The sequence below is a fragment of the Gobio gobio genome (genome assembly GCF_949357685.1).
Source record: "Gobio gobio genome assembly, chromosome: 4".
NCBI classification, from domain to species: Eukaryota; Metazoa; Chordata; class Actinopteri; order Cypriniformes; family Gobionidae; genus Gobio; species Gobio gobio.
In genome coordinates, this window is record NC_137100.1 from 14,661,576 (window position 1) to 14,689,202 (window position 27,627).

The 27,627-nt window shown below is 38.3% G+C and overlaps 1 protein-coding gene across 2 annotated transcripts in view; it reads left to right on the forward strand.

Annotated features, from left to right (window-relative positions):
- Window positions 1–14,612: 14,612 nt before the first annotated feature.
- Window positions 14,613–27,627, forward strand: part of sik2a (salt-inducible kinase 2a) — a 60,976-nt gene continuing 47,961 nt past the window's right edge. Inside the window, exons 1-3 of one of the 2 annotated variants that reach the window (XM_079814995.1) lie at window positions 14,613–15,008; window positions 19,083–19,199; window positions 22,340–22,403. In XM_079814995.1, coding sequence (XP_079671121.1) covers window positions 14,871–15,008; window positions 19,083–19,199; window positions 22,340–22,403 — 319 coding nt within the window. In that variant the 5' untranslated portion in view covers window positions 14,613–14,870. The remainder of the gene's footprint in view (window positions 15,009–19,082; window positions 19,200–22,339; window positions 22,404–27,627) is intronic. The other variant, XR_013816368.1, reaches the window with a different exon arrangement.

Sequence of the window (27,627 nt, forward strand, 5' to 3'; positions counted from 1 at the left end):
GAAAAAACACATAAAAAATGACTGACACCTGACTTTGATTGGATTTTAATTCCCCTTAATGTCAATATTTTGACATTTGGGTATTAACACTTGGCTATCGACCTATGTTTCAGAACTTCTGACGCTGGTTTCGTCTTGGTCAGACTAGCAGTTTCGAAGATATCCGCTAATGTTTTTTTAGCGCTAAGTTACCATGCTGCGAAATCTGGCAAGTCTGGTATCGTTGGACTTGGCAAGGATTCAGGAGACAAAAAAAGTTACTCCTATGAAAATAAGTCAACCACACCCAAAGTTATAAGCATTTGGGGGGGGGGGGGTCTCCACTAGGTGGCGCTGTTTCTAAACTACTCAGGCTACCTCAGGGCATCATGGTGATGACCCATACTGAGTTTTGTCAACCCTATGTCAACCTAAAATGTATTACTGAGACCACAAAATATGGCGGAAAATGAATACTTAAACAATAATACTTAAACAATAGGATTAAATAATAATATTTTATACAGACTAAACATGCTCACACACACAAACACACATTTTGTTGTAGATACAGATATGTGAAATATATGGTGGGAACAAAATGTTTACTGCAAGTCTTTTTCAGGTTTCACATTACTCATCATGTGGCACAATTGTCAATACCAATACTTCAATAGAAAGGAAGTGATGCATTTTACCAAATGTGATTGTAAATGTTATAATAGTGATTTTATAATGTCTAAATATGAATTACAGATCAATATTAGGGAGTAGTATGAGCACAAATTGATGACAATAACTTAGTTGAAGCTGTATTGTTAGATTTTAGCTCAGCATTTTATGTAATGGATCATAAATTATTGCTGGATAAATTGATTGTTTAATATGTGACAATGTTTATGTTATTATGGAAGTTATTCAGATTTTAAAAGAGCAATGTGGTGTTCCTCAAGGAAGTTGTTTAGGACTATTATTATCTTCATTATTTTATCAATAATCTTCCTCCTGTTTTAAATTGTGCGCAGACAGTCATGTATTTTGTTTTGAAAACCACTGCACAACAATGGACTATAATATCTGGAGGAATGAAAATATGGAATGATTTATTATCAGATATTATAAAATGAGTTTTAAAAGGAAGGAACATTTAATGGGATTTGTTAATGGGATTTGTATGTTTCATTTTATTGTTGTTGATTTAATTACGGCCCGAGCACCGATGGTGGTCTACATGCCAATATTCAGTTGGTTATAGTGCCACCTGTGGGCAACAGTAAACTGTGATTAACTCCTCATTACGATTGAACCAGAATCATATTTGGTCAGTGTAATCTCAAGCCTTAGTGATGTTAAATTTCAAAGATCTTGAGTTTTGTTGAACTGAGTTTTGAGTTTGAGTTTTGTCTATGGCATCCTGACAAAGTCTGATGTATCTGCAAAATTTTAGTTAGTCATAGTGCCACCAGCTGGTCAAGTCAAGTCACCTTTATTTAAATAGTGCTTTGAACAAGTCCAATTGTTTCAAAGTAGCTTCAGAGTGTTAACTATCCAACTATCTAACTATCCAGCAAATTTCAATTTTCATATAGTGTCAATGCGGGCAGAACGGTAATATAGTCGAAATTTAGGTGTCCCCAACTGAGCAAGCCAAAGGCAACGGTGGCAAGGAACCAAAATTCCTTCAGGGCCAGAATGGAAAAAAAACCTTGGGAGAAACCAGTTTGGGTGCCAGTTGTCCTCTGGCCGACGAACAAACAGTGTATGATTATAATTCTGGCAACATTACAGTTCAGAAGTCATATTAGATAAATAGATATTCGTAAGATTATTCGATAGATTGGAGTCGTCGTGCTGGAGACGGGTTTAATGAGGGTGTCGTTTAGATGCAGCATTTACAGGGCAGAGTTTAGTTGACACGCTCTCTTCAGACATATCAGGGATGCATTGGTCATGTCCAGGTGCAGGTCGACCATCTGATCTGAACACAGCCCGGTAGCAGGAAGTGTGGCAAATACAAATGATTGATGTAGTCCTCCTATTTTTATATACTTAAATGCATATTGGCCACCGTGCTCTGTGTTCCTAAAGCCCCAAGGTGGTGGTGCCACAGGTGCGAGATCCCTTTCATTGCTCTTGCAGCTTTAATGTAGTTTTGTATTTTTTACTTTTTGGGACCTCATGAAGAGTAGTCACTGCCTAGGTACTGGCTAATGGGGATCCAAATAAACAAATAAACGTAGATCATAGATGGGAGCATTCACAGCAATACAGGCAATTTAACTCAGGAAAAATATGTTTTTTTGACAGTTATAACACATCTCTGCTTTTTTTTTTGGTGTCCTCAAAGTGTGCCCATAAATATATGTGTAAAATTTGTTGTAAATATCTCATTTTATTTTAAAGTTATAGCTACTTATATTTATGATAGAATTGGCTGCATTGATTGGATTTTTTTTTTGTGCCACTTCCTTCAAAAATGTTGGCTTTTGGTCATTATTGTTTACTTATTGACCTATGTTATGTGTCTTGAAGACGTTCGCAAAGGTTTTTTAGGTGCTAAAATACACCTTTTCACAAACCATAAGGTGAAACCTGGCATGTTTGGTATCACTGGACTCAGCAAGGATTCAGGAGCCTAAGGAGGTGAATGCTCCTTCAGGGCATTGTGCCAATGACGTATACAGAGTTTTTTGAGATATGCCAGTGTCCTCATAGACTATCATGGCAACCTGGATGAAGACAATGAATGCCCATTGTCATCTGACTAATGTTTGGGTGCGTATATTGCCATTTTCTTGGGTTTTTCCCCTGTTATAGCGCCACCAAGTGGTTAATTGTTGCGATTTTTTTCATGTGATCTCAGACTGAGCTCACATACATGTGACCTGAATTTGGTGAAAATATGTCATTCCGTTCACAAGTTATAGCCATTTTAGTAAAAGAGGTCCCGGTCACATCAAACATTTTGGCTCCCCTTAGCAACCATGAATCAAAATGTTGGTTTTTTTAAATAATTATTGATAATCACTCTCCAGACAACATTTCTGCAGTGGTTTGGTTCCGATGAGGCAAATAACCTGGGAGTAATTTGCAAAAGTAGGTTTTACAAAAAACTAAAATTATCTCGAATTTGGCGCCAGAAGGGCGAGCAAATCCGAGGCATGCATTTTGTCCGTCTAGAGCCAAGGATTCCAGCGATATAAGGCACTCGAGGCTACGCCTTACGGTTGAGGAGTTATGAGCCGTTTCGTACTTTTGATCGGCGTTGCGTACTTTTGATCGCTGTAGCGCCCCCGTCAGGCCGATCGGGGCGGGCTTCGGTGACGTCTGTAGTCGTTGTGAGTACTACCAGCCCTGCAAGTTTCAAGTCTCTACGATGTACGGTTTGGTCTGCCTGATCAGTTTTAGCTGGAGAATGATGCATCATGGGAAAATGAACAGTTACAAAGGGTTTCAGCCTGACACCTGACTTTGATTGGATTTTACTACCCCTTACTATCAATATTTTGACATTTGGGCTCGCGATCGTGCCTAACGACCTGTGTTTCCGAACTTCTGACGCTGGTTTCGTCTCGATCGGACTAGCGGTTTCGAAGATATCGGCAAAAAAGTTTTAAGCGCTAAATTACAACGGTGCACAAACCGTACGGCGAAACCTGGCAAGTGTAGTATCGTTGGACTCGGCAACGATTCAGGAGTCTAAGGAGATGAGTCTCGTGAAAATAAGTCAACCACACCCAAAGTTCTAAGCATTTTTTAAAAAAAATCTCCACTAGGTGGCGCTGTTTTGAAACTTGTCAGGCGACTTTGGGATATCGTGGTGATGACCCATACCGAGTTTCGTAACAATCCGTTCATGTGTTGATAAAATACAGCATTTTAGCACATAATTCAAGATGGCTGACAGCCAAAATGGCCGATATGGTAAAATTGGATATCCGTCGACTCGGCATGACGTCCCGAATCTAACGAGACCACTTTTATGATATTTGGACAAACGGTTCAGCAAAGAAAAGCTAAAATAGCCCTTTTTCGTATCTCCAGACCAGTAGGTGGCACTGTGCCGAAACGCTGCAAGTAGCCTCAGGTCATGCTTGTGATGACATGTACCAAGTTTGGTTTGAACACGATAAAGCGTTGCGGAGATATTGCCTTAAGTGTGTTTTTGCAAACGTTATGTAAAATTTGTTCGCGCGTTTATCAAAAACGATTAGATGAATCAACTTGATTTGTACGATTTTTTGTCAATATTGTCTGAAGATGATCTGGTTCAATTTTTGTGCAAATCGGATCAACCGTCTAGGACGAGTTCGCAAAAGTAGGTTTTTCGGTTAATTGAAAATGGCGGGGAAATATTCAAGACGAAAAATGACGTCATAGGGTGCTATCGAATTGGCATGAGCTCAGAAATTAGAGGAAAAAAGAATTTTGTTTCTAGCCCTTACGGTTCAAAAGTTATTAGCATAAACATGAGTACACATTTGGACAGGTGGTGGCGCTAGAGGGATTGAGATAGAGACACCAAAATTGCTATGGTGACAGATCAGACCGTCCTCTATTAGTGTCCCAAATTTCACAACTTTTTACCATACGGTTCTATGGGCTGCCATAGACTCCTATGGCGGAAGAAAAAAAGACGGGAACAGTTTCAATAGGTGCCTTCGCACCTTCGTTGCTTGGCCCCTAATAATAAGAAATCTAACGATTACAATAGGTGCCTCCGCACCTTCGGTGCTTGGCCCCTAATAATAAGAAATCTAACGATTACAATAGGTGCCTCCGCACCTTCGGTGCTTGGCCCCTAATAATAAGAAATCTAACGATTACAATCGGTGCCTCCGCACCTTCGGTGCTTGGCCCCTAATAATAAGAAATCTAACGATTACAATAGGTGCCTCCGCACCTTCGGTGCTTGGCCCCTTATAAGAACGGGAACGGTTTCAATAAGTGCCTTCGCACCTTCGGTGCTTGGCCCCTAATAATAGGAACGGGAACGGTTTCAATAGGTGCCTTCGCACCTTCGGTGCTTGGCCCCTAAAAATGATGGCGCATTTCCGGCAAAATCCAGCAAAATGCTCCACTCATGAACCGCTCACACTCACCGATAAAACTACATTCACTTAAATCCCACTCCGACATGAAAATTCTCTGTGCTGTAATTGTTGCAGCCATTAAGGTATTTATTTTTATATTTATGTTTAAATATTATAATGTTGTTTTTTATGTTGTCTATGTTGTCAATCTGTCGATCTATGTCGATTATGAAAAGTGAACAGCATGAGATAGGACACATCATAAGATGAATGGAGTTGATCAGACATGATTGTGACCACTTCATTAAGTTTTGTTTTGTATAAATTGTATCTTAAATTTTAATCAATGTTTCATCAGCCAATCGGGGCATTCTGGGTTGAGCTAGTGGAGCTTAATTGGTCAGTATTATTAAATTGCAGACAAAGATTTTGGATAGCTAGGTTGGTGTGGTAGAGGGTCCAACATCAAATTCTTTCATAGGGCCCAAAATTGCTAGCGGCGCCCCTGTGGAAAATAGAATAATATAATCAAAATGTATTATCCTTTTTATACGTTAGGGATGTGACGGTGAAAAAATGTTCCCTCAGCGTCTCCCTCAATGCTGTGCTTGTGCACTGAGCGGCTGAACGCATGCAGCCCTGCGCCGCGTTTACTTTCGGTTTGCCAATTCAGGGCCGGGTTGCTTGAATTGTGGGTTCATTAGCTATTATTCTATAATGAAAAACATAGCAACAAAACAGTACAATGACAAACTCTTAAAGGTCCCATGGCATGGCATTTTTCTATTATTTTATAATGTTTCCTGAGGTGTACTTATATTGTTAGTATGACTTTTACATCATAAAATGTCATAATTTAGAAATAAAAGGCATTTTTTCAATACTGCTGTTTGCCCTGTGGCTGAATGCCCTGCTTCAAGAGGCGTGTCTGCTGTGAGACTTCAGTAAAAACGCCCACTGTTGTGATTGGCTGACATCTTTGCATTTTAAATGAGCGGAGGGGGCGTGGTTTAACGAGGCACGAGCAGGCACGAGCTGCTGCCAGAGAGACGATGGACCTGTGTTCACTTCACATCAGTTCTCAGCATGTCTGAACTGTTGTAGTTACAGCATATACTTCAGGTTATTAGTCTATTTCTAGTCGGAGGGACTGTCACTCATGTCAGAAAGTTAGTAACTTTAGTAAATTATGGATCAGCGCTGACTGGAGACGCGAACCGTTTAGAACGATTCAGTCCGATTTGGTGAACTGATTCGGTTCACTAAAAAGAACTGGTTCAAAAGAAAGATCGTTCGCGAACCGGACATCACTAACGTACCAGAGACGGAGATCAGCGATTGCTAACAAAGTTATTTATAGTAACTACTGAGTTATGAGAGCGCTGTCAGTCAGCGCGAGTTTATTGTGTTTGTATCTGAGAGTTCTGAATAAACACGAGTCCCAGTCACACCGAGTCCGTCTTCATCATTATTACCAACTTTGTAACACATGCAAAGTACCATTACAGCTGTCGAGATGAACGAGTTAAAAGTAAGTGTTGATAATAGCATTATTTTTAAAATAAAATAAAAGCGTCAGTGACGCGCGTTGAGTACACAGCGCAAACAAAGACACAACAGCAGTAATCGAATGTAATCCAGTGTATTGTGGGGCTAGGCTGGCTAGCCCGAATATGCTCACGCTTACCCCCCTTCTGCTTAATCTCACGCCGCGTTTGGTGCCTCCGCTGTGGGCCAGATGCAGTACTGGGAGTCGGGGATGTTGAAGGCCAACGGCCAGTGCAGCCCTAGCTTCGGCGTGTGTGAGGCCGATGTTGAGCAGAAACTCATGACTGTATGCACATTTTAGAACCGATAGACGCGACGAGGACGTACAAATACACTGACTCCCAAGATAGAAAACACGAAAACACCGTTCTGTCTGGAAAGAGAGAAGCCGCATTGTGTGCACGAATAATAAATAATTAGCTACACATCAGAAATTACTGATCACAGATCTGAAGGAACTGAAAAAAGACTTCTGTTTTCATTTGTACATCCAAACACTGAGAAACTGCCAGCGTTCACTCGTTCACAAGCAATGATCTCTGGAGCGTTTGCATGGGCGTGCCAGATTCTCTGGGCGGAGGAAAGGGAGGTAACCGTTCCTGCTTGGACGTCAAACCAGGAGACTTCAGGATTGGCTCGTCTGGCCTGTCATTTTCTCAAAGGCAGAGAGAGACAGCCAGAACTCGGGTTTACACCGATCAACATTTCTATCCACTTGGGGACAATATTCAGGCTAGGGGAACTCATATTAATGTTGAAAAACCTCATAAAATGAAAATTTCATGCCATGGGACCTTTAAGTAGGCGCTTTTACATCGCTTTAAAACCAAATATTCCGCGATCATCTTGTAATTTAGCTCCTCGCTCTCGTGTAGAATATGATCTGACTGCTGCTGCTGATGTGCTGAGCACTGGACTTGCACTGGACTTGTCTTACTTATAATGAAATCCATAGATATAAAACACTTCAAGCATCACAATGTTGGTTTAAACATTTAGCCTACTATCACCACCACCACAGTAAAAAGGCATTTTTGACAAGCTGAGCCTGATGCTGCTCGCAACGGCGCAAATGAAACAAATAAAATGAAGTGACGTGAGGTGTTTTTTTAATTAATTTATTTATTTTTTATTTAATTTGTTTTTTTATTTTAGTGCCATATAGAACCTTTTTTTTTGAGTAAACATTCCTCCCTATTACACATTGTTGCAGCCATTAAAATAGTTCAGTTTTGTTTTTAATGTCAAAGTAGTTATATTTCGTTTCGTTTCTTTATTAAGTTGATTTAGAAAAATGTTTAAAGCATTTTTTTGATTGTTAAATTAAAGTTTTCTTTTTTTTAAGTAACGACCAAGCGGACTGAGTGAGTTAACAACACATGTTTGATCCATTTATCCTCTTAAATCAACACTTAACTTGTCTTGCTTATAATACGTTTTTTTTTTTGAGGAAACGTGTTCAAAAATAAATAAATAAAAATTAGGCAGGTTGTCTTAACTTACAACTCTCCGCAAAATTAATATAAATCCGATCTTCAATTCTTGCGCTATATGCACATTTAACGGAGTTCATGTCAACGAAAGCAACAGATATGAGCTGCATTATAGGCTTCATCAGCTCATTTCAAGATCAAAGACCGCAATATCAGAACGAGTGATCTAAGCACTGTAAGAGCATTTAGTCTCATTCATTTTAATGAAGATGATTGTGTTTTTGAGCATCTAAGAGGTTCTGCAGTTTGCGTGTTGGCTTGCTTCTACTCATTTGCGACTCAACAGTCGTGTTGTCATAGTCTCATGTTGTTTCCACCAGCGCAGCACACCTCATTGTTTCTTTTAATTAATGAATGTCTAAAATATAAAATGAAGGAAAAAGCCCGCGTTTGAGGTATGACGTGAAAATTGTCCCGAAGCCTGGCCCCAGCGGCAGAAATAGGGGCTCTTAGTCTGTTCTATAACTGAACAGAATTATTTTTACTAGCTACTATAATATATCAAAACTGGGACGTAACAGATCTGTGTGTTTTGTATCACTATTCATTGCCCGTTCGCGGAGCATATAAGCCCTGCCCGCGTGAGGCGCGCCGCTTCTCCAGATTCCAGCCTTTATTAGAGAGAAGGATATGTTCAGCTCCTTCCCTCCAAAGCTTCGAATATTCGATGTTGATTACTACAGAAGCTTCGAAGCTCAAAAAATGTTATTCGGACCAGCACTAGTTGGGGGGTGGGTGGGGTTGTACCGTCTATGGGTGGTACACTGATGATGATTGGTGGGTGGGAGACAAGGTTGAGGTTGATAGGTTGAATTCACACACATACACACCTATGACACACACGCACATGCATATGCACAGTCACACACACCCAGTCCGACTACTTCAAAGGTAGCTTTCGCAAACTGGAAGTATAAGTGCTACTTTTCCCTCGTTGAGGTGAAAGGTAAGACTGTTTATGTAACGTGCAACTTATGCCCAGGAAGAAAGAGTCTCTCCACGTTGGTGGCAAGCAAGTAGCTAATTCTAATCTAATGAAGCACCTCGCATCATCACATGCCGCCACATTGGGGGCATCCAAGTTTTGAAAAAAAAAGAAGTAACTCAGTAGTTACTTTCCCTGGTAATTAGTTACTTTTATAATGATGTATCTCAGTTACTAACTCAGTTACTATTTGAAAGAAGTAACTAGTAACTATAACTAATTACTTTTTTAAAGTAACGTGCCCAACACTGGTCAAAGCCGCATACAGCACATTTACTGCAGCCAGCGGGTGCCACCATGACCACAAAACACAATAGCCACATTCATGAGATAAGTTAAACTTGGATGAATTTCCTGTTATAGGATGTTATAGGTTACTTTCAAATGAGTGAGAAGTTATAATTTGGAGCTCAAAATTTAAAGTCTTTTTAGATTTGTATTAACCTAATTATTAACCTAATTACCAGTAAATAAAACTATGCTGTCTAGACGCACCCTAGCAGCAGCAAATATAATTTGCAGCCAGGGTGTCTAGAAACTCTCCGTTGGCTTGCGAGCTGGAAAAAACAAACTCTAGTCAGGCCAATCACATCGTGTATAGAGTTGGTGGGTGGGCTTAACATAATGATGGCAGAGTTGCGGCGGTTCCGTGTGCTACTTGAAAACAAAGAAGCTGGCGTACAGCGGACTTTCGAATCGGCTTTGGCCGCACCTCTGGAAGACTTGGAGTTAAGCTTTTCTTTGAGAAAAGAACAAAGAACGGCACTGAAGTCATAGCTCTGCTTCACCTTCTTCGTTGCTCTGGTTGGTTGTATCGCTATCATATTGCGTGCAGAGGGAATTTGAAGACAACCGTTTATCCTGCCCATCGGATTGAGCCCTGCCAGTGGTGTGTTCCCACACCCAACATCTTGATGTGGGTCTGGCTTGTCAGGCTATGCTGTCGGTGCACTACAAATGAACTTGATCTATGCCTTTTTTTTGTTGTTCAAATTGAGCCTAAGAGATTTCTTATCCATTAATGCAGGCAAAAGCACACAACAATGAATGGGTTAAACTCTGAACCATCAAAAGTATAAAATAGAAATAGAAAGAGAGGCAGAGTGAGATCAAATGATAAGTAGGAATGTTTACCAGTTAGTTGAGCCAGAATATTCAACATTTTAAACAAAAAAGGTCAAATCAAAACTGTGACAGAAAGTAGTCTTTGATAATGCCTAAATATATATATCCAAATGCAATAGCTAATAAAAAAAGTAATTCATTTTGTCTTAAAACTGTTCTCGGCAACCAGGCATTTCCCAACACTGTTTAAAAATACTTTTCATACTATTTATTACATTTGATTTTATTTATTTATTTTAACCATATGGCACAAAATCGCCATATTTTTAGCTTGCACATAATGCACTAATTATAAAAATAATATTTTTTTTTACTTTTTATTTGTATTATTATTATTGTATATAGAAATATAGAAATAAATGGTGTATAATTATTATTTACAAGATATGAGACTCTAATGACTGTAAATTAGAAAGTTGTCCAACTCGATGAGAACAATATATGTACCAAGTTTGGTGACTGTTGGTAAAACAAATCCCCAACTTTAGACAAAAGGTGGCGCTATAGAGCCCCTCCTCCACTCCCATTCCTAAGGCTTTGCCCATGTCTTCTGGCTACCCACTATGATGTGTATGTGGAGTTTATGCCAAGAGTCTCAAAAGCACCCAAAAACAATTTTAAAGTTTAACGCGTTGTCATGAAAAGTATTAAATATATCAAGAATCCTTTCACAGGTGTATATCTGCGATGTCTTGACATTATTCTGACAAAGATTGAAGCAAATCGGGTAAAAATAAGAGGCCGATTTCAAAGCCTGCCTGTTGGTGTCGCTATGACTTTGACTTTCAATTGTGTCTCCTACAACGAACACGTAGCTGAAGTTTCATCAAAATCAGTCAATGTATGCGGAAGTTATAACACACTTCCTGTTTGCCTTTTTTCGCTATAAATTTGTTGCCTCACCACGGCCAAATTGTTAGAGATTTCAAAAATCTGCTCACAATTTAGCATCCTCAATGTCTTGACTTCATGCTGACTGAGTTTGGTTGCGATTGGATGTGTTTTTCAAACAACCCATAATAGCCAATTTCCTGTTGGGCTGGCGTATGACTTAGAGTGCGAAAGTTGTTCGGCCCAATGAGATCTATAACTGTATGAAGTTTGGTTTCTGTAGATGAAAAGGAGTGCACTACAGAGCCCCTCAAATATACATTTACATTACATTTTACATTTAGTCATTTAGCAGACGCTTTTATCCAAAGCGACTTACAAATGAGAGCAAAAGAAGTCAAGGTCAACAGTATGCAAGTGCTGTAACAAGTCTCAGTTAATCTAGCACAGAACACACAGGACAGTTTTTGTTATTTTATTTTTTTTATAAATAAATTAGACAGACAGAAAATGAATAGAATAATAAGTGCTATTCTTGATTGGTCAGGTGCTGCTGGAAGAGATGTGTCTTTAGGTGTTTTTTGAAAATGGCTACAGACTCAGCCGCACGAATTGAGATAGGCAGGTCATTCCACCAGGTGGGAACGGTCCAGGAAAAGGTCCATGAGAGTGATTTCATGCCTCTCTGGTATGGCACCACAAGGCGTCGTTCACTAGCAGAACATAAGTTCCTGGAGGGTGTGTAAGTCTGAACGAGCGAGTTTAGGTATATTGGTGCAGAGCCAATGGTTGCTTTGAAGGCGAGCACCAGTGCCTTGAATTTGATGCGAGCAGCTATTGGTAGCCAGTGCAGACTGATGAAGAGAGGCGTGACGTGCGCTCTCTTCGGCTCATTAAAGACCACCCTCGCCGCTGCATTCTGGATCAGTTGCAAGGGTTTGATAGTGCATGCCGGAAGGCCCGCTAGAAGAGCATTACAGTAGTCCAGTCTGGAGAGAACAAGAGCTTGGACCAGTAGTTGTGTGGCATGCTCTGATAGGAAGGGTCTAATCTTCCTAATGTTGTATAATGCAAATCAGGACCGGGTTGTTGCAGTGATGTGGTCAGTGAATTTTAGCTGATCATCAATCACAACTCCAGGGTTCCTGGCTTTCCTGGACGGAGTTATGGTTGATGAACCTAGCTGAATGGAGAGATTGTGGTGAAGTGCTGGGTTGGCAGAGACAACAAGCAGTTCTGTCTTTGCAAGGTTGAGTTGAAGGTGATGTTCCTTCATCCAGGCAGAAATGTCTGTTAGGCAGGCAGCTATACGAACACCTACCGTGGGATCATCTGGTTGAAATGAGAAGTAGAGTTGAGTGTCGTCGGCATAGCAGTGATAGGAAAAGCCATGTTTCTGAATGACAGATCCCAGTGATGACATGTAGATGGAGAAGAGAAGTGGTCCAAGCACTGAGCCCTGGGGAACTCCAGTAGCTAGATGATGTGACTTAGACACTTCACCTCTCCATGACACCCTGAAGGACCTACCTGAGAGGTACGACTTGAACCACTGTAGAGCAGTTCCTGAGATGCCCATCTTCATGAGAGTTGACAGGAGGATCTGGTGGTTAACTGTGTCAAAAGCAGCAGACATATCCAGTAAGATAAGTACCGTGGATTTGGAAGCCGCTCTTGCCTGTCTGAGTGCCTCCGTAACCGAGAGCAGGGCAGTCTGAAAACATTTGGTGACTAAACAGAATTTAATTAAAGCTGCAGTCCATAACTTTTTGCGCTCTAGCGGTTAATAAACAGAACTGCATGCGTCTTGCGGAAGAATATTGCAGCCGGATCTACTTCTCTCTGTTTATGTCTATGGCAAGTCACGCAGGGACTGTGCTCCTGTGCAGCGGTTCCTACCTTTTCATACCTTTTAAATATAACATTTAAAAGGTTGTACAACAACCCACCCCACACAAACCCCCCATGACAACTGTTGCAAAGTTTAAAGAGTTGTATGAGCATGATAAGGGACCCAAAAGTGCCCAAAAATTTTGGAAAAAATGTTTACCTAAGGAAAACAATGTATAAACAATAAACAAATACCCATTTGGCGCTCTTGTAACATGACAGATCGCTGTAGTGCATCAGTTAAAGCGGCACGTGAACTGATCATCTCTTCATCTTTATTAGTTAATAGTAGCCTAAATAAACAGGGAATTTAGTCAAATTTGTGTCAAGCACTAATAAAAACAGTAGCCGACCAGTCATTGTACCATAAACATTGTAATTTGTCACTTAACTTAAAGCTGCTGTCCGTAACTTTTTTGCGTTCAAGATTTACAACAATTATATAATGAGAATGTACAACATGAATCAATTTTCCAAACCGTGTTTTTGTCTTACCCTGAATCATTATGGTACACTTATAATAAGTGTTTATATTGGGACTATTTCAGACGGTCTAGTGGGAACCGCTGCGGAGGAGCACAGTCCCTGCGTGACTTGCCATAGACATAAACAGAGAGAAGTAGATCCGGCTGCAATGTTCTTCCGCAAGACGCATGCAGTTCTGTTTATTAACCGCTAGAGCGCAAAAAGTTACGGACTGCAGCTTTAATTAATTTCTGTTTAGTTACCAAATGTTTTCACAATCTCAATATACTCTAAAAAATGCTGGGTTGTTTTAACCCAATTTTGGGTCAAATATGTACAAACCCTGCCGTTGGGTTACATTTTTTAATTAATTTTTTAACCCAACGGTTGGGTTGGGTCCATATTTGACCAAAATCTGGGTTGAAACAACTCAGCATTTTTTATTGTGATTTTTTTTTATACCGTTTTTGACAGCAGGGGTCGCTCTCTGACAACATGCTCAGAGTCATGGGAGCGCATATCTACAGATGTTTAAATTAACGTAGCCTACAAAGATATGTATTTATTTATATGCATTTTAAATCATATAAATCATATATAGGCCTGCTATATTTTATTTATTTTAAAAACAATTATATTTCTAAACAAAAAAAAACCAAAAACCCTATAGCCTACATATTTCTATGAGATAACCCTAAACTAAACAATATATGTGTATTCAAAGTTGTTATATTGCAAATATCACAAAGCCATTTGGTATGCATAGCCTAATAGATTAGGCCTATATGGTTCTTTTGTCGACACTGCGGTTAAACACAAAACAAATTCTAAATATGAAGCAATATAATGATGCCAGCTGCATTTCAAGAGAGAGGTCTCTCACTCTCTCTATGCCTGTGATTATTTATTTATTATTTATTTTTATCTACGACTATGACAGTTATTTTTGCACACATTGAGCAAAATCAGTCCTCTATGAAAAACGTAGGCTATGCAGCACAAAGGAATTAAACTGCGTTTGTGGGCGCACCTGTTTACGTTGAAGAAGCGTGCATGATCATTTTCATAAATATAAACAATATCATTTAAATTGTTGAAGGGCATATGTACGCAGTCGAGTTGAAGTGTTTGTAGAGATTGCAATAGCCGCTGATTGACGTACACAGTGGATAAGGTTGTCTTGGTGACATGCTGGTCGCGGACATTGAAGCCGCTTTGTGAGATCCGCCCCTTTATAAAAATCCCTTCAGCACTGACGTCAATGCATGTCGAGCGCCAGAACATCATTCCTCATGCCGAGCATCAGAGCGGAATGCGCTCTCCTCTCAGTCATGTAGAGCCCTTATCTGGCAACGGAGAAATGTGCAGGAGCCCTTGGCACCCATATGCCCCATTTGCATTTTAGCTTTGGCATTAGAAACATAATCATAGCCTACCCGCCACTTCAATTGCTTTGTAAGAGCAGGTGAAGGTGGCCAAATCATCCACACACCTCTTTATCCAGTAGTTCACTAGAAAACTATGGTCATGGCCGCCCAGGACCAAAAGCCGTCGCAGCGGGCTCCGGTTCGCGTGGGATTTTATGATATTGAGCGCACGCTGGGAAAAGGCAATTTTGCAGTTGTGAAGCTGGCGAGACATCGTATCACAAAATCTGAGGTGAGTAGCCTAATACGCACACACACACACACACACACACACACACTAGTGTTTTCAGTGTACGTGCGCTAATGTGCAATCGAAACAACTTAGATTTTCACTTTTATCAGTGATGAAAGAGGGGAAGAATAGCCTATAATTGTTAAACCTAAATATTTTTTTGGAAGTTGTATTTGGGTAGGCTATGTGACAAATGGGATTTGCGAGATGAAGAATAAAAACACTTTTAAAATGCAGTTTTGTGCCAACATGTGCCAAGTTCTAATATTTGTAATGTACCTACTCATGTTGGTTTCGTACAATTTTGAACAACGTTTATGCCACATTGTATAAAATAAAAATGTAATGACTAATACCATGTCAAATGGTGTAACCATGAACTAAAATAATTGATTTAAAATAAGTACACACACAATACCCTATATGTGTGTGTATAGACTATAAATGTGTGTGTGCGTGCATGTGTGTGCGTGTGTATTTGTGTGTATATTTATTTGTGTGTGTGTGTGTGTGTGTGTGTGTGTGTGTGTGTGTGTGTGTGTGTGTGTGTGTGTGTGTGTGTGTGTGTGTGTGTGTGTGTGTGTGTGTGTGTGTGGGCATGTTTTTGTGAAATATCAGGACACAAATGTGTATAATGACATGGGTATGACATAGATATTACAAAAAGAGGGTGAAATATGAGGACGTTATGTCCTCACTTTTCAAAATGCTTATAAATCACACAGAACAAGTTTTTTTTCACAGAAAGTGAACTGCATAGTCTCCTGTGAGGGCTAGGTTTAGGGGCAGGGGCAGTGTAAGGGGATAGAAAATACGGTTTGTACGGTATAAAAACCATTACGCCTATGGAATGTCCCTAGCCTGGCGTGGCCATACTCAATTCTAGTCAGAATATGAGTCTGGTACCGCTCCATTGAGCTTTGATTATGGGGCGTGTTTCAACCGAGCCAAGAAAGACCTCAATTGGATAGACCCACAACCAATCAGAGCAACGGAGCGACGCTTAACGTTAGTTGTCAAATGTCAACAGAACTCAACTGCACTGTGTTGCCAAGTCCGTGTTTTCTCCATGTCCGCGGGTTGAAGCGACCCCAATTATGTGATTATATAAACCCAGGAATGCGAATATTAGCAGGCAACCTTGCCAAAATAACATATTTTGCCAACCAAACGCCATTTTTTTCCGGAGAACCCCCCGGAAAGTTATTGTTTTGGGCTATAGTTTTGAGTAGCAATTGTGCGCGACATTGCAAAAACACTTGGCAACCCTGTCTGCACGCACGCTGGATTAAGTAACGTTACAAGAAAAAAATGAGTGTAAACGATCTTTGCCAGTAATAAAAGAATTTAAGGATACACAGAGTAGGCTACTTACCAACACGATCATCGTTTCTGAGAGAAATAGTGAAGATGAATGCATATACGAACAAGTTCTCCGTTTAGGATAAGAGCAAATTGAACCCAAGAGCCTTCGATGACGTGGATGATTACGTTACTGTTGATCATCTGTCCATCATCGTCTAAAGCCCGCCCTGACAATTTCATTGGTCCGAACAGTTTCTGTTCGGGCATAATTACTCCTCTATGGAGCGAGTCCAGACCGAATTGCCCGAGCAAACATTTTTGTGGGCGGGGCTAAATTCGGCTGGCATCCAGGCTAGAATGTCCCCACATTTCACAAAAACAAACATGTGTGTGTGTGTGTGTGTGTGTGTGTGTGTGTGTGTGTGTGTGTGTGTGTGTGTGTGTGTGTGTGTGTGTGTGTGTGTGTGTGTGTGTGTGTGTGTGTGTGTGTGTGTGTGTGTGTGTGTGTGTGTGTGTGTGTGTGTGTGTGTGTGTGTGTGTGTGTGTGTGTGTGTGTGTGTGTGTGTAAATTAAAGGGTCAGTTCACCCAAAAATGAAAATTTCTGTCATTAATTACTCACCCTCATGTCGTTCTTCGGAATACAAATGAAGATATTTTTGATGAAATCCGAGAGCTCTCTGACCCCTCCATAGACAGCTATTTAATTAACACTTTCAAGGGGCAGAAAGGTAGTAAAGACATCGTTAAAATAGTCCATGTGACTCCAGTGGTTCAGCATTAATTTTATGAAGTGAGCGACGAGAATACTTTTTGTGCTTAAAAGCAAACAAAAACAACGACTTTATTCAACAATTTCGTTCTAGCCTGTGCCAGTCTCATGCCGCGTTCCATTCAACCCGTAACCCGTGTTTTTCCAACCTTCTACCCGTGAAAGTGCACTGGAACGGCAGTCAAACCCGTGACTTCCCACCCGTGAACTCGTACTAGATCGATGTAGTCCCAGTTACAAGCTCTGACGTCACATAGCCCGCGAAACAACAATGGCAGCCCCCTACGGATGCAGTGTTTATGAAACAAATATACAAATAATGTAAAATAAACAGCTTTTCTTGCCGTATGCGCCGTTTTTCTCCTCCGTTTCCCTGAAATAAGCAAGGAGTAAGCACCTTTGGCGATAGAAATGATTGTAAATGAGCATACACCCCGTACGGTCCGCCATGCTTTGTTTACATCTAGCTACCACACAATTCCTTGGGCTCAGGCAGTTTGGCATGACTTTGCCTGGAGCGCTATAAAGTCGTGAGTGGTGGTTTGAAGTTGTAACTTACGGGCTCAAAAACCTGCCTGGAACACAGCATTAGTTTACGTTGTAAAAACAGTGCAGCTTCCCCATGCGTCGTGGTGTTCACATGAACAGCATCGGCTGCCGTATAGAACTCGAAAGCGCTGTGTAAACTGCATAGAAGACTGGCACAGACTAGAGCGAAATTGGTGAATAAAGTCAATATTTTAGTTTGTTTTTGCGCACAAAAATTATTCTCGTCTCTTCATAATATTAAGGTTGAACCACTGTAGTTACATGGACGATTTTAAACGATGTCTTTACTACCTTTCTGGGCCTTTAAAGTGTTAATTATATTGTTGTCTATGGAGGGATCAGAGAGCTCTCGGATTTCGTCAAAAAAAAAATATGGATGAACGAAGGTCTTACAGGTTCGGAACGACATGAGGGCGAGTAATTAATGACAAAATTACAATTTTTGGGTGAACTATCCCTTTAAATTGGCTCTAAAGGGGTACTCTGATATTTGTCAAATGACAGTACGGCTTCCTGCATATTGGTTACACCACACTGACTTTGGTTTGCCGAACAGAAATTTTATTATTACAAATATGAATATTTCAAACCAACATTTCTTCACTACCAAACTACTTTTAATATTTTTTTTTTCAAGAATGTAATCCTTTTAATGAGACTTTTAAATGAAAAAGTTACATCACCTAAAAGTAATAAATTTTAGTTTATTAAGTAATGTTTTATATGAATTGCGTTTTAAAATATATATTTTGAATAGCTGAATAGATTAAAAAAACAAAAACAACAACAGTGACCTTTGATATCTAGGGCATAGTGGCAAATCATAAGTATAGAAACATATTTTGCATGTTTGGGTGGCTGTTTACCTGGATGAAGTACTTTAAATAAATGATATTTTGCATTGCTTAATGTGTATTTTCTGTAAATAATTGGATCTGCCCTTATGTCTATGTCATTAGTTTAGTTACATTGTTGCTGTGCCAGGGTCAGTTTACTCTGAACTTGAGTTTTAGAGTGACTAAGAGCTGCAGTCAAGATCAGTTCAGATAAAAAACCAAACAAGTTATGCAGCTTCCCACCATTTCTCACTTACAAGCAAAAGTGGAACAGCTTTATATCCAGTTGCAGTTGCATAATTTTTTTTAAAAGGTTCTGTAAAGATATAAGACAGGAAGCAGTCTGCGAGCAATGATTTCATGCTTTATTTTATACGTTTATGTTTACTTTATTTCAGTTATAAAATCATACACACAAATGGCATACTGTATGCCTTGTCTTTTGATTTTTTTAGAAAGCTAATAGGTCCGAAATTATTATTGTTTCATTGTATTGTTGCCGTGCAGCTCAGTGAATAATCCTTTATTTTTCTGGAAACTATAAATAATTCATGCATCAGTGGCTTCAAAATAAAAGCCCAACAGACATAACATTTACATTTGCTGAATTGCAGGTGGCCATTAAGATCATAGACAAGACCCAGCTAGATGCAGTGAACCTAGAGAAGATCTACCGGGAAGTGGAAATCATGAAGCTGCTGGACCATCCTCACATCATCAAGCTTTACCAGGTACTGCATGATCATGCGTGTGCACATTGTGTGTAAAATAAATTTGTGATAACCCATCAGCTGCCCAGCCATTTTTGTTACTTACCTGTATTAGCATTTGTTCCATGAGACTGCTGAATTTCTAGAGAATAAGGCCTGTTGAATCCCGTGGTTTCGGCTGGGAGCTTTACAGGGTTAGTCTTGTTATGTTATGTAAGATTTTTAGGTCAGTCTGGGCCTGGATGCTGATGCAGTATCAACAGCTGCCTGTGCAGTTACACAACACAAATACAGCATCAGCAGCAGTCCAATCATGACGTCTACTAGGGGCAGCAATATTCATATTGTGATTTGTCTGTCTGGTATTATTCTAGAGCTTTCTAAAAAAAAACTGTTCACTGTTCCTTTGGCAGAATATCAGTAACCTATAGAAATGTACCAAATGCCCACATGTTCATTAGTTCAACACTAGACCTCACAACCAGGTTAAAATAGTGCATGAATGAAATGAAGAAACATTAATAAAAAATAAAATAAAATAAAAAAGTTTATGTAGCGATATCATGGTACAAGTATGGTAGTAGATAGAAATGGCACAGCGCCACTGATATACATTACTAGTTACCGATATACATTACAGGTCAGACTTATTCTTTGTTTTTTCTAGTAACAGTGGATAATAATAATAAAAATTATTATTATTATTATTATCTACTGGGGGGTATTCCAGAAAGCAGGTTATGTGACATACCTGGGTATGTTTAAGAGTAAGTAAGCGGATAACCTCAACTTTCGGTTCCAAAAACGGAGGTTACTTTCAGGGTATGTAAGTAACCATAGCAACTCACTCTCTGAACATAACCTGCTCCGGAGTAGCTCATGATCCAGGGTTAGTTTGCTTAAGAGGTATTCAGATGTGTTTTAATATAGTTATTAATATAACCAAATTTGTTTCAATTATGTAATATACAATATTATATATTAATTCTAAAGAATTAGAATAAAAAATTATAACAAGGTAATGTTTAAATGTTAATTCAATTCAAATATATTTATTATTTATCTTATTGTCATCTCACACATGGATCTGCATGCAATTAAATAGCATCAAACAAACAATATAATCCTTATGCTCAGTGAATAAAGATTACTTATTAAACGAAGACATCAAAAAAATAATTGCATAACCACCAAATAGGTGGCTAAGTAGATTATGTAAATCGCCATTAAACAAAAGAAGAAGAGGAAGTAGAATGACGCACTCTTTCTTTAGCGTCTGTTTCCATGGCAAATCATGGATTCGTTGCTCTGTTTACAATGTCTTGTGTGTTAACTGGAAACATACTCTGAGTTGTCTGAACTTACTCCTGGACTTGTTTTGGAACCAGCATACCTCGAGTAAGCAAGGTTTGGGTTAATCGACCGAGAGTTCAAGGTATATATGGTGGTAGGTTAACCTTGCTTTCTGGAATACCCCCCAGAAAGCAAGGTTAACTTACCTTCACATAGACCTTGAACTCTCAGTCGATTAACCCAAACCTTGCTTCCTCGAGTATATTGTCTTATATGACAATACAATAAATAATAAATATATTTGAATTTAATTAACATTTAAACATTACCTTGTTATATTTTTTTATTCTGATTCTTTAGAATTAATATATAACATTGTATATTATATAACTGAAACAAATTTGGTTATATTAATAACTATATTAATTATATAAAACACATCTGAATACCTCTTAAGCAAACTAACCCTGGAACATGAGCTGCTATGGAGCAGGTTATGTTCAGAGAGTGAGTTGCTATGGCTTCTTGCATACCTTGAAAGTTACCTCCGTTTTTGGAACCAAAAGTTGAGGTTATCCGCTTACTTACTCTTAAACATACCCATGTCACATAACCTGCTTTCTGGAATACCCCCCTGGTGTTGTTTCATAGTGTTGTTGACATTATTATTATTGTTGTTTTATTAAGTGTTTCATTAATGATACTTTATTGTTTTATAAAGTATTATTATGTTTTATTTAATAATTATTATTATTTTTATTATTATTATCCACTGGTTTTGTTTCATAATTATCTTGATGTTATTATTTATTTTATAGTTATTTGTTTTACATGTTTTATTATTATTAATAATAATAATAATAATAATAATAAATACATAAATAAAAAATATTTAAAAATAGTATTAATCTTAAAAAATAACCAACAAAACCATGAAACAATACCAGTAGATAATAATAATAATAATAATAATAATAATAATAATAATAATAATAATAATAATAATAATAATAATAATAATAATTATTATTATTATTATTATTATTATTATTATTATTATTTAATAAATAAAAAATTATCAATAATAATAATATATTAAATAAATAATAGACAAGTTATTTAACTTAATAATAATAAATAAATAAATAAATAAATAAATAAATACAAATAATTTAAATTCGTAATAATCTATAAAATAACAAAACTATGAAACAATGCCAGTTGATAATAAATAATAATAATAATAATAATCCTATAACAATACTATTATTATAACAAATAAATAAATAAAAAGTATATCAATAATAATAATCTATCAAATAAATACAAATTATTTCATTTAAACAACTTACACAATTTACACAAAGATGTATTTATTTTGAAGTATCAAGCTCAAAAGCTTCTAAACATTATCTAAACATAAATGTTTAAAACTTTTGATGACAGTATTTACATGGTACTCCAATGCACTTCAAGAATATGATAGCACTACCATGATACATGTCCAAAAGAAATATTAATGCAATGGTACTAGTGCTCTGAGAGATAGGACAGCAGTGAAGAGAAAGATCGCTTACTGGAACATTACACCTATGTATCTAAAATAATAGCCATAAAATATTATTGACTAAGTGTGAATCACTTGTCACCATCATGACGTTTGTTTCTTCTCCTTTGCGTCACACAAAACAAAAGGATGTAGAATTGTTTTCTCACTTGAAGCCGAGTGTGAACACTATAGTGACAGGTGAAAATGCTGTCTGTCTCTTGTGCTCTTGTGATTTGAGGTTTTTCTGATATGAATTGCTTTGCCATAACATTCCACATTCATGCAATGGATAAGAATCACGTCTCTTCTCTTTCATTAGGTCATGGAGACCAAAAACATGCTCTATCTAGTCACAGAATATGCCAGAAATGGAGAGATATTTGGTGAGTGCCTCCGTTTCATTATGTGCAGACAAACATTATTTCATTGTGATCCATATATTCACCCCACACTGTTAAGTATTGCATGTGCAGAAAATGCATGTCTGCAGTGGATTGAGATGGTCATACCACATTTCTGCATATTTCATCCATCTATACACTGATTCACTCACTTAAAGCTAATGGATGAGCTGAGCAGAAGCTATTTTTTGTCCTGTGATGATTAGCAGTGGCACCTGTAATGGAAAAAGGTCCTGGTGTTTTAGATGAGAGCTACGTGACCAAAGAAACAATCCTCTCACCCATAACAGCCCCATGCAGTAATGCTACAGTCATACTTGAAAGATGGTGAATGAGATTTATAGCCTCATTAAGGGGCAAAAGGTTGCGTTTGACAAAGCAAGAGAGAGAATATGATATGACAGCTGCTGCCAAAAAAGAGGAATAAGATAATAATTTACAGAGACACCCATGTGATTTTGTCAGGACGTCTTCAGTTATTGGGTTAATATACTCCTTGTGTTTGACGGCATGCGTACTTTGTTCTTAGTGCACGTACTGCGACAGTCAGCAGTAAAACTATGCAGCAGGGCTGTACCCACCATAGACATTGAGGGGGACAAGTCCCCCAGAATAATTAGAAATGGCCATATTGCACCCACCCCCACCCCCCCAATCAGGGGCGCCATATATGGGGGGAAAGTTAGGACAATTCTGAGGGCCTGACTGACAGGGGCCCCAACAAATAGGTGAAAACAAATTTTAAAAATTATATTATATTATGCACTATATAAACCATCATCATTGAGTATATTTTAAATAATAATAAAATGAATGATGTCTTTGATTTTACTTATTTTGGCAATAAAAGTTAAATATCCCCATTGACCAAAAAGTAAACATCCATATTGACCGACCACCCCCCTGTATCTGCATGAAATGGTTTGGTCCTGCCACAGCGCACCAGTAGCCGCGTTACAGATTTGCACAACACTTTTGCGATATTTTCAAAAAGTCGACTTAGTCGAGTGAGGCATTTTCTATTCTATTGTCTTTTATGACTTTAATAAATAACTCTGTCTCATCTTCTGTCCAAACATACCATCATCTGTAAAGAGTGATCCACTTTTACATACGCAGGTTATGTGACGCATTGCCACATACAGAGACGAGCGAAATGTTTGAATTTGTGGTGGTTACCCTAACCCTAACCTAACTCAAAGGTTTTTTTTACCACTTCGTAAATATAAACTGAATTTAGAAATGCTTTTGAAATGTAATGCGTGTAATAAACAAAATATATTTCTGAAATGAAGGCAGCGTTTGGAGTGGAGTGCAAAATAATCTGTTCCCTGAATCCACGGCCTTTGCTGTTATTGTGAGTGTACACAAATAAAGGTAGACAGTTTATAGTTTATAATGATGTCTTGATCTTATCTGTATGGCTAAAAATGACGGAGTATTGTGAGTTGTTTCCGCTGTCATAAAGGAAAAAATCCATCAGAACTGCCGACGTCTTCGTCGGACAGAGGGTTAAAGAAAACGTAGCATATTTAGTTTCATAGTTAGGCTATGTTTAAATATTATTATTATTTTCATTTCATATGCTGATTATGAAAAGTGAGCAGCATGAGTAAGGCTACATAATCAGATGCGCAAATGTCTGGGGACATGGATTTTGAGCACTTCATTGAATTTTGTTTCCTATAAAGTCTTTCTTTAAAATTAATTTTGTTTTGTATAAATGTTATCTTGATTTTAATCAATGTTTCATAAACCCATTGGCTGGATTTAATAAACAATTAGGAAATATAGCAGTCAATATAATCGTGACATGGAGATGTCAGCCACATTAATAGCATTGCATGTGAACTGGAGCGCGTCTCACAGACATGAGGAATATGTCGCTTGAAATGTCTACAATTCAAAACGAAAAGAAATAGGCTACTCTCTGATAATGTAATAAAATGTGCATTTCTCTCTTGGCGCCCACTACTGCGCAGATGGCCCGACATGACACAGAAAACTCTAGAGTTTATTAATAAACAATTAAATTGTCTCCTTGCTATTTTTGACTCATTCATAATCAATACTTTTGCCGGTTCTTTGTGGCAAGCTTAATGCGTGCGCTTGAGTAGGGATAATAATAGCCTATTATATAGGTAGCATAGCCTACTCATTACGGTAATATATTACGTACGCTCGGGTTTAGAATCATATTTATGTAATTAAATTTATAAAAGGGCTTAGTCAACGAATGGCTTAAATGAACAACTACTATAAAAAACTTTAGTCGGGGACAGCCCTACTTATTTCACATATTTTTGACCATGTCACAATGTGCATTCTGGGATGAGCGAGCAGCACTGAGGGAATGAGCGAGCTCGTGTAATAGGTCAGTATTAGATTTTGGATAGCTAGCTTGGCTTATATGTTTGGTGCAGAATGGGTGTGTTAGGGGGGGCCCAACCTCATATTCTTTCATAGGGCCCAAAATTGCTAGCGGCGCCCCTGCCCCCAATATTTGATATTCTTGATGCTGCTCTGCTGTATTCCATTACACACCGAATGAAGCGAAGTGGTGCGTTTGTGTAAAATAATATCCATATTTAATACTTTATAGATTAAAATAACTAACATCGCCACAAGGCCTTTATTAACCTCCCGGAGCCGTGTGGAGCAGTTATATGATGGATAGATGCACTTTTATGGACTTCAAAAACGAAACAACAATTCACTGCCATTATAAAGCTTGGATTAGCCAGGACTTTTTTAATATAACTCTGAAAGAAGAGTGTCATATACACCAAGGATGACTTGAAGGTGAGTAATTCATGAGCTAATCGTCATTTTTGGGTGAACTAACCCTTTAATACGGACTACAAACCTGGAAAAAATGACTGGCGGGCAATGGAGGAAAGCCTTGTTTTGCCCACTAGGTGGGCGTTCCTATAAACGTGTGACGTCACGTGAAAAATTGATGGAATATGGGCACCCACCAGCAGAGACATAATTTGCTATAATTTATATATAAATTTTACATAATTTTGTCGCGATCACAGATCTGTTCTCATAGAGTCAACTAAATATATAACCGTATAGTCAAGATTGCAAAATAAGTAGGACTTTCGGCTATCTTTAGTTGACGTCAAAGGATGTGAATCCAATCAAACAGTAACAAATAAAAAAAAGCAAGTGCATAGGTTTGATTTTAACGTTAGGGACATAAAAGCAGCCCCCCCTTTTAGTAGACTTTTATATGCAATTCCATGTCATCTAAAGCCTTTATTTATAGATGGTGAAATAAAGTGCAAGTTCCTTGATCGACATCTTTGTTGATCCTGGAACAACATTTCAATTAACCAATCAGATTTGAGGGACAAGTTTACAGTTTATGTCAACCGTAATGAAAAAAAGCTATACCAATATGTATTTCAAATACATTTATTCTGTACTAAGTATACTATATAACATATTTACTGACACATCGCTTGAGACTTACTGATATAAATATTATAATTAAACTTTATTTGTAATACTTATTTATCGCACAATGCACGTTTCTTAATGTTAAGCCTAAAATGTGTTTTCATTATCCCTATTAGTAAGGATAGTATGATCTCTGTATAATATCAGTCTTTAAATGCAAGAAATTCAGGGCCAGATTTAATAAACAGGGCAATTTAGCAGATGGGAGTGAAAAAGTTCTGCGCGTGATACTGACAAATTGAAGAACGCAGACGCAGCCGGATCTTTTTCATTATGACCAACGCAATCTACCAGTTAGCGTCTGGTTTTAAGACATGCTTTTTTTGACAATGAGGCAGTTTAACAGAGACTTAAAGGGATAGTTCACCCAAAAATGGAAATTCTGTCATCATTTACTCCCCTTCAAGTTGTCCCAAGCCTATATGAATTTGTTTCTTCTGCTGAACACAAAAGAAGATATTTTGATGGACCCCATTGACTTCCATAGTATTTTTAGGGAAAGGTCCCTGAGCCGGCACTCAAACTCAGGTCTACTGAAGCGCAACCACACTATATGTCGGAGCGCTGCCCATGCTTAAATTGAAACAAAATAAATTGAACCAATGATAAGTCTAAAAGAAAATGAGACCAGTTGCTAAAGTAACAAACACAAATTTATCTTTATGACAGCTAAATCTCACACCCTTATTTAAGGTTTGTTTTTCATTTTGCGGATATTTCAGCTGAAAAGTTTGCTTCGTACATTCAGTTTAACAACTTTAAAGCTGCTGTCCGTAACTTTTTTTTTGTGTTCAAGATTTACAAAAATTATATAATGAGAATGTACAACATGCGTACATTTTCCAAACCGTGTTTTTGTCTTACCCTGAATCCTTATGGTACACTTATAATAAGTGTTTATATTGGGACTATTTCAGACCGGTGTGGTAGGAACCACTGCGGCGGAGCACAGTCCCTGCATGACTCGCCATAAACAGATAGAAGTAGTTCCGGCTGCAGTGTTCTTCCGCAAGACGCATGCAGTTCTGTTTATTAACCGCTAGAGCGCAAAAAGTTATGGACTGCAGCTTTAAGATAAAGTTGCACTAAGCTTAAAGGGTCAGTTCACCCAAAAATGAAAATTCTGTCATTAATTACTTACCCTCATGTCGTTCGACACCCGTAAGACCTCCGTTCATCTTCGGAACAGAAATGAAGATATTTTAGTTGAAATCTGATGGCTCTGAAAGGCCTCCATTGGCACAATGGCACGGTTCACTCTCAAGACCCTTAAAAGGTACTAAAGACGTCGTTACAAAGTCAATCTCACTACAGTGGTTCTAAAATAACTTTATGAATCGGCGATAATAATTTTTGTGCGCAAAAAAACCCTAAATAACGACTTACATAGTGATGACGATTTCAAAACAAGGCATCATGAAGCTTCGAAGCGTTATGAATCAGCGAGTCGAATCAGCGGTTTGAATCGCCAAATTTCAGCAGTTTGGCGGTTTGACACACGATCCGAATCATCATTCGGCTCACTGATTCATAACGCTTCGAAGCTTCATGATGCCTTGTTTTGAAATCGTCATCACTATGCAAGTCGTTATTTAGGGTTTTTTTGCGCACAAAAACTATTGTCGCCGATTCATAAAGTTATTTTAGAACCACTGTAGTGAGATGGACTTTGTAACGACATCTTTAGTACCTTTTAAGGGTCTTGAGAGTGAACGGTGCCATTGTGCCAATGGAGGCC